This window comes from Lonchura striata, chromosome 14 (genome assembly GCF_046129695.1).
Source record: "Lonchura striata isolate bLonStr1 chromosome 14, bLonStr1.mat, whole genome shotgun sequence".
Classification (NCBI taxonomy): Eukaryota; Metazoa; Chordata; class Aves; order Passeriformes; family Estrildidae; genus Lonchura; species Lonchura striata.
This window is the reverse complement of record NC_134616.1, coordinates 7721378-7734641: the sequence shown is the minus strand read 5'-3', so window position 1 is coordinate 7734641 and position 13264 is coordinate 7721378. Positions and strand designations below refer to the sequence as shown.

General features: G+C 44.3%; 1 protein-coding gene across 5 annotated transcripts in view; it reads right to left on the bottom strand.

Moving 5' to 3' along the window:
• PLS3 (plastin 3) overlaps positions 1-13264 on the bottom strand; it is a 763062-nt gene that overhangs the window by 10585 nt on the left and 739213 nt on the right. For 4 of the 5 annotated variants that reach the window (XM_021548362.2, XM_021548367.2, XM_021548365.2 and 1 more), the window contains exons 2-5: positions 9785-9871; positions 3035-3198; positions 572-701; positions 8-140 (exon numbers count right to left, since the gene is read on the bottom strand). In XM_021548362.2, the coding sequence (XP_021404037.1) occupies positions 8-140; positions 572-701; positions 3035-3198; positions 9785-9851 (494 nt within the window). In that variant the 5' untranslated portion in view covers positions 9852-9871. Of the gene's footprint in view, positions 1-7; positions 141-571; positions 702-3034; positions 3199-9784; positions 9873-13264 lie in introns of all 5 variants that reach the window. The other variant, XM_077786508.1, reaches the window with a different exon arrangement.

The following is a 13264-nucleotide window of genomic DNA, read 5'->3' as shown; positions in this document are numbered from 1 at the left end:
GACTTACCATAGCACAATCCCATCTCCCACAGCTTTGAAGAGGTCATCTGTATTTGGGTTCATTGGAATAACATGCCTACAGTCGGGATCATTTTCCAGGGCTTTGTTTATCCAGTTTACAAAGGCATATTTCTCTTCCTCTAAGATAACCAATCATAAATTTAATACAAGTTTTTTCATAACAAAGATTTTCCCAAAAGAAGAAGAGTACAACAGCCCAAGGAAATAACAGCCCCACCCATTATCATTACCACACATTTTATTAGTCACACAAAGTCTAAAGAAAGAAGACTCTCATAAAATTATCACAATATTCCTGTTATTTACTTAACAACTTTATCATACTCAAGGACTTCATCAGCAAGCACAGTTAACGAAGTAAATGAGAACATATTTAACTCATGCACTGTTAAATTTACAGCATATAAATTCTGTCTTGCTTTCATCCTGACATGAGATCACTCAGCTCTCAGAAAACTAGAGCACAGCACATGGCATGGTGGTAGAAATGGGCTGGGTTTGGCACAGGACCTCCAAAAACCCAAGAGAAGAGTGAGAGGCATAGTGGCACCTGAGTAGGAGTGCTGGGTCCCCTCGCTGGAGAGCTCTGAGGTGCCCCCGATGGCACAGATTCCTTCCTTCCTGTTAATGGCTCTTCGGAATGTTTTGGCAATATCACTGCTTTTCACCTCTTGGAAAATCTACAATTTAAAGTGCTCTGTTAGACAAGAAAAATTCAACTTCATAAACAAAAAGGACCACAGAAGGAGCTATTTCTTCTCAGCTTTAAAGCAAACTTCACAGTAAAATCAGCAAATGTGAAGGGCCCAGCAAGGGTGTAGTTGTATTAAATCTGCCATGGACAGTGGGCAGAGTGTCATCCCCCTTTCTCAAACACACACTGCAAGAGCCTATTGAAACAGAAGCATTAGGCATTAAGTACCTTGCATGTATTTACCTTTACAAGTAGATTTCAAGAGACCACAAAAAAAAAAAAAAAACATGAAACCTTTTCAGTCTGAGCACAGGTAACACATGCAGCAGGTCCTGCAGGGCCAAACTTGAGAAAGCTGTGGTGCAATTTTAACGTTTCTGCATAAGCCAGACTGTGACTGTGACTTTAGTTCACACAAAAGACTTCGTCCACAACCCAAGAAACAATTCTCTTTAAGCATATAGCAGTCAAATCTGCAATAAAGTGTAATAATGAGTGCTCTAAGTAAAGATTCCCCCTTCCTCAACAGCAGCCTTCGCCTAACTGGTGAAACACCCTCTTGTTGGAGGGCAGAAGAGATGCTTTAGCACAGAAGACTGCACATGCCATTCGCACAGGTTGGATGCTACTGTTAGCAGCCCCAAGACCCTACAGAACTGAGCAGCTATTAGTAAAAAACACATTCAGTGGTTGGAAAGCCTACTGTAACTCCTTCAAAACTAAACTAAATTTGTTTCAACCAAGCTGAAAAAACAAATGAAATGTGTACGTGTTCTCTAAACAATACCCAGGAAAAAAACCCAATGAAACAGCACTGTAAAGCAAGACAAAAATGTGCTTCTCCTAAAAGGAAAGGACACCAGGCTGCAGAGGTGTCACTACAGGGCCAGGCTGGTGGTTGTCACACCTTACCTTCCCATCCCTTAAACACAGGGAAGGTGGCAAGTCAAGATGATGATACAGTGCAGTTAAATCATCTCCTGATAACATGCAGAGGTTGATCAGGTAAAGCTGACTGAAGATCTGAGAGCCCAAAAGTTGGGGGATTGTTGCTTCGTTGGCTTTAACCACAAGGATTTTGTTTTAAAATTTCCTGAGTTGACTACTATCTCCTTAAGAATATATGCTCTAATGCTGAGGTACCACTAAGTCACTTGGTCCCAATGTAAAGACAGTTAATGTTATTGTTTGTACCATAAACTCCAGCAAAAATGCTCAGAGCAAGAGCAGAGTTTGTAAAAATGACACAGCTAAGCATTGCTGCTAATGTGCACCTCAGCTGCCCTAAGACATTTTGTCTTTACTCAATCATTGGTACCTTTCAAATGCAACAGAACAGATTTATTTTCTCCTTCCTAGTGCAAAGTTAAGAGTTATGGACCAGCTCAAACCAACAGCTGAAACATGCACCCAGCATGCAAGTGTTTACAAACTGCAAACTCCAACTTACTAGTTGACTCCGAACTCAAAAAGTTCAGAGGGTCTGAAAACAATTAAGGAACAGAAAGTGAAGATAAATTAAGAAATATCAAGAAAACGAATTGACATGAAAACAGCTCCCTCAACGTACTGCACATACTTTAATTACTCCCTTCAGCATTCAGTCATCAGAGCATCAAAAGGATGAAAAATATACATTGAATAAATCTTGCACTTTTGTAAAGAAATAATAAATGTTTAAATTCTGGCCTACTTCTACTAAAAAAGGCAGATCCTCCAACTTGTCCCATCACCTTATTCCCGTTCTTCCCTTTCAAGGTAAGAGATTTGAATTTTCTTAGAGCAGCACCTAACACAAATCCAAGTGTGTCTTGAAATGCCCTTCCAACTCTTTAGCAAATACTTGTAGTCCCATTAAACTGAGAAAGGAAATTATACTGATACACAGGGAAAACAACCATTCATCTGTGTGCCTGGAAAAACTGAATAGCTTCCAGTAAATACAGTAAGCTTGGATCATTGCAAGTCTGTCTCTTTTTCCAGTTGTCATCTCATGTGGAGACAGTATTTTGGCCTCCAATGAAGCTATCATCTAGGAAAACCACATGGATTCTTTTTAGTTGGTTGGTTTTTGTTCAAAAATATTTCAGTATTTCTCCTCTGTCCAAATCTAAAGACTGTCAATAACAGCACGAAAGACTGATCATATACAGATACCTGTACAAAGAACTGATTTTTACATGGCTAGAATGATCAGTTTGTCAGAAGAAAATTAGGATTAGGGTAAGTGGCTGAGAAGTCAGCCACTCTTCTATGGTCATCCTTAGCTTTGTCTTAAAGGGCCCCCCAGGCTGCAGGCAATTCAGAAATATCACTTACATAGACGAACTCCTCAAAACTGATCTTCCCATCTTTATTCTTGTCCCCATCGATCATGAGCTTCTGGATGATCTCCCTCACTTTGTACCCAGGGAGAGGCAGGCTGGCCTCCTTGAACAGCTCATGCAACTCGTAGTCACAGATGAACCCGTTGCTGTTGAGGTCTGAGGAAGAGAAGAGGCAGCAGAAGGTTTTAGAAATGTGCCTGTACCTGACAGAATGACCCCCCAACAGAGGAGCAAAATATGATCCCCCCATATCCAAGAGCTTTATGGAGAGCAAGCTACACACTAAGGACCTGCTGAATCCACGCAGGGCATGGGCACACAGCAGGATGGCCACACCAAAAATATCAGGGAGTACACTGTTCAAAGGACACCCATAGGGACCAAAGGCACACAGTAAATTCACACAACACATCCTCAGAGAGTGCCCCAGCACAAGTCATGGGAACCCTCCAGCTCTGGGCAACAGCAGCTTTGAAGCAGGACTAACCATGATGACTCTGGGCACATGTGACAAGTCTGGTGTTAAAGTTCCACAACAGAACATCTGTATTTTCATAAACAATCTCCACAATGTCTCTTTTTACATCTAAATACCACAGCCCTCTCATGTTAAAAATAGATGGTCATGAAACACAGCACCTCTTATTTTCTGAACTAAAAACACCAAGTCAGCTCTGCAGTTGCATTTTTATCATGCTGTCAATGATACTCTCCATTTAACACTGACAGCAAATTGCAGATATTTTATTGCTGCCCAAGAATGCTCTGCAAGGACATTTTCTTTCACAGTCTATCACCAAGCCACAGCAGCACCGTGTGTTTAGTGAGATAGTGTCACCTACTAGACTGAGGAAGAAAACAAGAATCTAGTGTGACACTGGAGCTTTGCACATAACAGATCCCAGCCTCTTTGAGGACATATCACATCTACCTGACCACACATGGCAAATCCAGCATCCCCAGACCTCTTTCAGGCAAGTGAGGTTTTCCAGCTACTATGGACAGGCAGGGGTTGGGTGCCTCCTTCTTTAGGCTAACCAGGATGAGCAGAATGTTGTTCACAGCAGAGCTGGCACCCAGATTTCAGCAGAATTGGGTCCACAAGCAGACAGAGCATTTGAAGTAGTTGTACAGCCCGGATTCACACCTCAAGACGTAAGTATGACCCTCCAGCCCCATCTTTGGAAAGGCAGGGATTCAGGGAATGTTGTCCTGTTACTGGCTCAGTAACAGGTCGCTATAATCCCTTTGCTGTAAGCAAGTGCTACAGACACTCCAGGGAAGCTAATTTAGTGCCTGAAGTGCTGCTCCAGCTCCAGAATTTGGTTTTCTTCAAGAGGACATCTCACTACAGCACTGGGGTCAGTATTTATGCTTGAAGAAAGATACTTTCAAGAATAAAGAAACCAATCAGGATAGCTCTAAGGTCCAGGGTTATTTTTTTTAACCAAATTGTGGAGATCAATTTACTTTTAATGAGGATTCTGTGGTTTTTAGGTTTTGTTTCACAGCAGTGTTCCAGCAAGCAGCATGCACATTTGCACCACCACTCCAACTGTCCTTATTTTCCAGATCCATATGGGAATATGGGATTTTAATATTGCTTTTATCAGTTAGCAAGAAAGTGAAACTACTCAGTGGCAAATATCCAAAGTAACCAGAGTGAACCTGTACTCCCTCCTACATCCCAGTCTCCGAGTCTCACACTAAGGAAGAGCATCAATTCCAGTGGATGAATAAATACATTCAACTGCTTCATGAAAAGTCAGTGTTTACAATGGTGCTGAGGAAATAAAGTGGTTTGGGGCAATGATTAATGATAACAATAGGGTGCTCTCTGGCCCTCAATTTTAGAATTTTGTTCTGAAGTAATACAAGCATACAAAGGCAAGATTTATTAACAGTCCAGCCTGAGATGTCATGAGTAAACTATTTCCCCTCTAGATAAATCACAGCTTCTTCTATTACAGTATTTTTATTATTGACTCTGACTTTATAATATGCATCTTTTCCCCTCCTTACAGCCAGTGAGGAAAATAAGTCAAGAAGGTATTTCCTAATCTCCAGGGCTTACAAACCTGAAATAAAACTTTGTTTTCACCCTCAGCCTGCAGCCAATTCCCTTGCTTTTGCCTGTGCCTGACTGAACCAACCAAAATCCCCCAGCATGCTGCCAAATTAAGCAGGTAAACCCAAAAACATCTGTTCATCACTTCTTCCAATCAATCCACCATCTAAGTTTTACAGCTACCCAGATGTTAGGGTAGATGTAAGCAGCAGGCAAAGGACAGAGAAAATAAGACTTCAAAGTATAAATTGTATTCTTGACAGGATCCAATTTTGATTCAGATTTGGTAAAGGTTTTCCTCCTGATGTGTCTAGGTTAAGCACTCGGAAGTGCTTCTGATTCAGGCTTGCATGTGCTATGTCTGAGCCTATTCAGATGCAGAAGGGATAAAACCTTATATGATATTTAATGAGGCAGAAGCCTCTTAGGTGAGACATCAGGAAACCCAGCTCCGAAGTCTGCAACTCCAATAAGGGACACACAGATAAAAAGATGCTGAAACCTATTGGGAGGTTGGCTCTACATATGAAGCCCTGCAGGGCAGGTATGAGGAATTTACTCCAAGCTGGGTCAACATCTGCCCAGTTTGGTTTCATTCACTCCTGCAATCAGCAACCTCCCAGTCTTCCAGTTGTGCTTAGTTCAAAGATTTACCTTTACTCACTAGAAAGAAAAAAAAAAAAGTAGCTCTGCCACATGAAGAGCCACATGAAATGCACACTCACAAGGGAGCTCACATAGGTCAGGAGCATGGCACAAAGAAAGATTTTACCCATCAAGAAAGGCTGCACTGGACTCAGACAAAGGGCACAAAATCAAGTGTGAAGGACAACCTTAACTTACCTATAACCTTTGATCCTCACTCAGGACTTAAGTTCTTGCAACTCTTAACAATATCCCAAACACCCATTTGTATAAGCTACTCTTCCATAGTATTCTGGGAAAAAATTAATACTGATTTACTTCACAGAGTAAAAGGGCATCTATGTGCCAGACACTTGGGAGTGAGAATTACAAGTAAATCAGGTCTGTTAGTTTAGCTGTAAGACCACACACCAAGTTACTGGTTTTGCACTGAAGATGCTCTCATTTCAAGTTTTAGCTTCTTGGCCACAGAAGGGGAGATTTGAGTGTTAAAACTGCTGGTTTTACCATAAAGTGGTGCTGGCCTGTGGTTCAGCTTGGTAGCAGAGTCAAGTAGTGATTGACTATGAGATGGAAAATGGACCTGTTCTTAACATGTCAACAAGCCTGACATGACAAATCGACCTGTGACCCCTATTCCACAGGGCAGCTGCTTCCCTTCCTACTGCCTCTGTTCCCCTTCTGGCATCAAATGTACAAAGAAGCAGCACTTAAAAAAAAATAAAACACAAAAAACCCTCCACCTCTGCAGTACCAGACAGTTCCAAAACTTTCTAGCATCACTGCAGGCCCACCATATGGTGCCTTGCTGGATGTCCTGCAACAGGCCCTGACTTCAGACAGAACTCTCTAACAAAATCTGAGATGGTATTCAGCAGCTGAAGAGGCTGTCAAAATAGAAGCTATCCCAATGAAATAGTTCGGCGGCCTGCCCAGAATTACTAATGGAAGAAAGCAAAATTGTTTTAACAGACAAGCTACAGCCTGGATTCATTATAGTCTGCCTGATGGAAAGGAAACTACAGCACATCTGAAGTTTCCTATTTCTACTGAAAGATGCATGCACCAGCGTGCTAAAGCTGGGAAACGTCACGGCAGCCAGGCACAGCGCTGGCCTCTGCCATGTGCAGGTGGTGCAGCAAAGCCGCTATGAATCCCAAAAGCTGCCTCAAGCTCTGGCTCAGCTTCCTCCTGAGTACTTAAAATAGCTTAAATAACAGGATGCAAAAGGGGAAAGTAACCCACACGTTTCCTTTTAAGGACATAAGCTCAGCAGGACACACTAGGATCACAGATCCCTATTTGCCCTAAGCAAATGTTTCGGAGCATTGTTTTACCACCTTACAGCACTGAACAAAGTGTTCAGCTGAGCTCTGACTTTTGAGTACTTCATGTTTCCAGAAAAGATGCTTATCTCTGCTTATCTTAGAAGGAATGAGAATGAAGATAAATAAACAGAGCAAGTTTGTGGACTTCTTTCTGCCACGCCTCCCCTCTGAAGTGCCTGTTTGGCCAAGTACGCACACAGGCACCTGCTCCACAGAACAAATTCAGAGATCCAATGAGATCTGGAGCAACCTGCTCTTCCCCCACTAACCTGTGGGTCACTCAAAGCCTAGACAGTTCCAGTGCCCCACTAATTACTGTTTTCAAACATTACAAAGGTTTTTTTTCCCCTATTGCTCTTTACCACTTGGATCAGTTCCAAGAGAAATAACTGCCTATAGGATGGAGGGAGCTGCTTGTCTGTGCTATAGCTGGCTTTAGTGACAACCTTCCACAGTGGTTTCTCACCTGTGGACTGTTGTAATAAGCAGTAGGATGTCTATGGGACTCATGCCCTTTGCTGGCTGTCAGAGAGCAGCATATCAGTTGCATGGGAGAGAGGAAATACCTTCAAGTGGCATGGAAGGCAAGTGGTGACAGAGCACATAGTAACACACCTCACTGCCTTCCAGCAACCCAGTCCAGCTGCAGACAGAAAAGCTGATCAAACACACACCTTTAAAGCCCCATCAACCTACCCATCTAGAGCAGCAACTTGCCCCATGCTGGAGTTAAAGCAGGTCTCCAGGAAGCCCAACCAGCTGTGCATTGGAGCAGGGCACACCTTGGTGAGCAGAAATCATCCTGTGAAACGTTTCCTCCTCCTCCCCAAATCTCCTTCATGACATCCTAGAAGCCAACCAGCTGAGTTTTGCTATAACCATGGTTCTCAGCTGTGTTCCAAAGCTTCCAGATAGCTGGGAGATAAAAAAGAGGCTTCATTTTACATAGCAGTCTTAGCCCAGCTTCTGTTCACATTCACTGAAGATGCTATTAGAAGTTCACAGTTAAAGGCAGTCACCCAGCCAGTGACCAGTTCTATATCCCAGGGCAAACAGGGCTCCTTTAGGCAAGAATAAAGGGAATGAGAGCATTAAAGACATTCCTGACAGGTGTGTCCCACATGACTGCGGGCTCTACCATGCCTAAAGCACACAAAACAAGGCAGCTGAAAAGAACTAGCAGATCCTATCTCATCAGTGGGTATGTCCAGGATAATTAGCACATTTTTCATTAATATTTAAGTTCTGACACCACCTTTATAATTTAAAACCAAACAGGGACCCACCTCCTGAGCAGGGTGAGCTGGTTTCCTACAACAAACCAGGATTTGACTCACGTTTCTCTGTGTTTCCAACCTAATCTTGATCATTTCCCCCACACTAATGACAAAAAACCACCACGTTCCAGAGAGGTTAATAATTTTAAATGTATCCAAGGACAGAACAGGCTGTCTACATCCCAGCTTTATTGAGACCTGCACTAAGAAGCACATCAGACAGAGAGAAACACTGTGTTTCCTCCCAAGGAACGTCTCCATCTGTGGCAGGTCACTTCTACCTGCTGTAAAAGTCGAAAGAGCAAGAGAGGAGAGGGAACTCCTTAAAATGCAATTTCCTTATCCAATGGGGGATACTGCTCCATGACAATCAGTTGCCTCTCAAATTCACATTTTTCTCTGCAGACTGGAAATTCTGAGCAAGTGAGAGTTTTCACAGCCACCCTGCCCTAGATGGTGGTACCACCCAAAACAGATAAGAGGCAACTATGATTTTATATATATAACCAGTGCTCAAGTGATGCCCATGTCCAGTTAGGAAAACAAAATTCTGTCTCTCACCACTTGTGCAACTCGATCCTGGCCAGTGCCAATCCTGGGTGTGGTTCCCCAGCTGCACACACTGACTTCAGCCCCCCATGGCTGCGCTCCAGTGCCCACCCCACCCCTCCCTGCTGGTTCTCTGATCCTTCAGTAAGCCATATCAAGAAACTAAACCAACAGAAAACCATGTTTTTCCATTCTGTCAGTTGTTTGCCCATTTCAGATTCCTGAAGCAGCCTGCCAGAGGCTCCAGCAATGCCAGCACAGCAGGAAAGCTGGGAGGCAGGCAGAGCAGCCCCTGGAGCACGGCTGGCTGAGGGAGATCAGCAGAGATGGAGCCACCAGAGGGCAATGGAGGTGTGCTCAGCACAAGGCACTGATCATCACCACAAGCTGCTCCATGGGGCCAGGTAAACAAATTGGGTTTTGCTTACGAGCCCCAAAATGCACCTGCACAAGCCAGAAACGCAGCACGTACACTGACCATGCACACAGCTCAGCCACCCTGCCAAACCAACGCCACCACAACCAAGCACTGTGCAAGCCCTGAAGTGCTGCCAAGGCCAAAGCAATGCAAAACCTGTTTGGATATTTCTTCTGCCATCAGGAAGCAACAAAGCCCACCCTGGAGCAAGAGTGCAAGGCTGTCTGCCAGTGCTCCCTGATAGCCAGACTGCCTGCATCCCTGCCTTTGTGCTCCTTGGCCAAAGTCACAAGCAAGAAGCAACTAAGCTGCCAAGGGACTCCCTGGCACAGAGACAATCACAAGAGCAGCAGAATGCCCACATCCTGCTGGCAATGCTGCTCATCACAGGGGTGGGATCAATCCAATTCAAATGTGCAGCACACAGGAGTGAGGTGCCCTCCTTGGTGTGACTTACCAACTTTAGCAAAAGCCTCCTTGAGTTCCTCCAGCTCATCTTTGGAGATTTGCATGGTGTTGGCCATCTCATGAATTTAGGGAGTACCTAAAGAGAGAAAAAGAGCACTGTATGAAGCAGCCTGCATTCAACAACACACAGTTTCCAACAGCAGCATAGCAACAATCAGTACCAGTGTCAGAGTTCCCCAGAACGTTTATATTTCCACTAAGAAAACAGATGTGTCAAACTCAGAGATGGGAAATGCACTCTTTAACAAGTCAAAAAGCCCATTAGCCTTGTTAATATTTAGCTCTGTATATTATTTTATGACTATGCTGTTCTGCACATATTAAGGTACCTGCTGTCAGTGTATTCTGTAGGTCAGAACTCACATCTCCAGAGATTTTCCACAACTTTGAACAAAATCAGAATCCAGTGTTAAAATATTGAGAGCACACAGCTACCAAACCCAAATAAAAGACTCTGAACAGTATATGAAAAGGGTGTTTTGGCACAAAGTAGTAAACCTGGTACTGCTTGCAAAAAGGAAATAGCTTGTTCTTGAATCAACACCTGCTTATTTCCCCAAAGTCAGACTCCTAAGAAGTGCAAGGAACAGGCTGTTTGCATGGCCACTGTTGCCCTGAATGGCAGAAGCACCATGAGCAAGCACAGAACAGCAGGCATGAGAAACAGTGAAAACCCGAGTTCACAGAAACTCCACTTGGATCGGATCTGCTTGGTGTTTAAGAAACAGAGAGGATGAAGCACAGAGTTCCTCCACCCATCTGCCATCATCCTCCTTTCCAAGTGCTGATGAGGTGCCACCCAGCCAGCCTGGACAGGAGGTACCACCACAGGGATGGGAGAAAGACACCTACACACATCCCCAACCCAGACAGTCGTGACAGGGCATGGATGCCCTGGTGGCACTCTGGCTGACACGACCATGAGGGCAGTGATTGATGCAACAAGGAGCAGAGACACAGGCACTGATAAGCATATTCTAACATCACTGCTAGCTCTAGCTCAGGATCTGTAATGGGGATTTAGGCAGGCTTGGTGCAACTTCAAGTAAGATTTGCATCCCGAGATTTTCCAGCTCCCACATTGCTCACTACAATCCTGAAGCTGAGAAATAAAAGGTTCCTCCTCTGCCTATGGGAACAGACACAGCTGCCTCCTCCTTTGTTAGCAAAAGGATGCGGGGTAGATTGAGGTTTACAGACTTTGTCAGAAGGCAGGATCCTGAACAGGCTGGCTCTGGCTCAAGCAACAGGAGGCTCAGTTTAACAAATGCCTGTGCTCTGATTAGCAACCCTCTTTTGTCTGAGATTCCCAGCTGTCTTCACAAGCACTCCATAACTTAAGAACAAAAGTTTGCCTGTAGCTGTATATATTCATTTTCTGTAACACTTCACTCAGTCTGGAAAAATGAAGTTGTTGGAGATGAGAGCGATGGGCAGGTGTGGCAGCTTGGGAAAGCAGCTCAGACGTGCTCACAGCAGAGAAAGTCAACAAGGGTTGCATCACTGCAGAGACACGAAGGAAAGCACTTCAGACCCCACCTCCCAGCATTAGCAGGCACAAGAAGATGTTGAACAGTCAGTAAAAGCCATCAACAGCAAGCCAACAAACTTCATTGGGCTCAGGTTGAAAAAATGGGGCAGAGAGAGGAATCACAGCAAAGTGCTGTGACTGACAGAGGAAAAAAATTCTTACAATTTTTTTTACTGTTTCACAGTAAAAAGGCTAATTGACCAAGGCAATGCTACCATGCAGGTCCCTGCAAGATGCAGGAATGCTGTGTGCAGCACTGTCTTGCTTGATGTCCAGTCTGGGATCTCTCCATTCCTGGAGCAGCCCCTTCCCAGTAGCACTCCCATGGGTGCCGCAGCCAAGCTTCAGTGCCACCAAAACCTGGCTATTTCCAGGGGATAAAGGAGTTGCTTAGCAAGAAAATCAGCTCAGAGCAAGCTTGTTGCATGATACAAAAGATGGATTTCACAACTGACAGAAACACTTGGAGAATGCTACCAAGAGCAGAGCCAGATTTGGCTATGCAGGCAGGTGGCATGAGCTGCCAGGCAGGAGAGGCTGAGCTAAACACTGAAAATTGAACCAAAGCTCCTCCACAAGTTCTGCCCTCCTCCTGATTCTCATTTGCACCAATTTGTTTTCAAACCACAAGGATTTCCCTTAAAAAGGGATTTCCCAAAGCACATAACCACTTAATTGGAATTTAATTTGCTGCTATCTCTAACATCTTTAACACCAAAAGAAGCAGCAAACACCACCATAAGACAAGAGCTTTTAAAAATGCTGCTCTGACTTTATCAAGTAAATATTATGCTCTGGATATGCCCTACGGTTGTTTGTATGGGTCTTGACTTTAAAAAAATCTTCCTTCCAGTCCCTAAACTGTTCAGCTCAATCCATAAAACAGGTTTCACTCTCAGTTTTTATAATATCACTTCTTCCTTCTGTTTCACTGCTTGAGAGGAGGGAGGAAGAATTAAAATCAGCAGAGAAAAAGCAGACACCTGACCTTGTCAGGGCTGTCTGTGAAGGGGAAAGGGTTTTATAACAAAACAGTCTATGGAAAGGTTAGTGGGCCACAAAGTTACAAGCTCCCAAAGCAATTGTACAGAGCTTTTCTGCAATGAAGAGGTATTACACCATCATTGGGACACTAGGCTGGGGGGCAGGGGAGCTTTTCTTGTTCTTCTTGTGTGGGGGTTTTTATGATTGTTTGTTTTTAATAGCTGAGTCTAGGGCATTCAGAATCCAGTTGCATTTTTAAACAAGAGGCTTTGTCTTGTGGGACATAAAAGGCCCTTTTATCACACTGGCACAGGGATCACACATCAGCTGCCTCACTCGAAGCCCTGTGGGGACGCACCACGCTGCTCACGCCTGGCCATGCCACACTCACTCCTGCTGCAAGGAAGCCTCCACCAGGGTATGACAGGCAGGGACCAGCTCACATTTAAACACCCATTTTAGAACAAGAGAAAAGTTTTAGTCTGGTGGCTGACAGCCCATCAGTCAATGCACGGATAAACAAAGTGTACAAGGAAGCAATCACTGCTCCAGATCCCTCATCCTGCCTTCATCCCTCACCCCACAAAATAAAAGCAAGGGCAGCTCTGTCACACACGGATGCACAAAGGCACCTACCTACCTAGAAGAGCGTGGCTCGCAGACAGTGCAGCTCTTTCTGTCCTCTGAAGACTACCTGGGATACAGAGCAGAGCTGCTTTAAGTACAAGTCAGGTTTTGGAATATCAACTCCTTCCCTCAGACAGGCTGTATAAAGTTCCTGTGCAAACAAATTTTACAGGTTCTAAACACACTGCAGTCACCGAACTGGGGTTAGTTTATTTGCAGAACTGCAGTAGGGGAAGGTCAAGGAAAGCTGTCCCAGTGTGTGTTTTGACAGCTGTGAGCCACCTGGGGACAGGCCACTGCAGGGGCTGTCACTGGAGATGTGCCTCT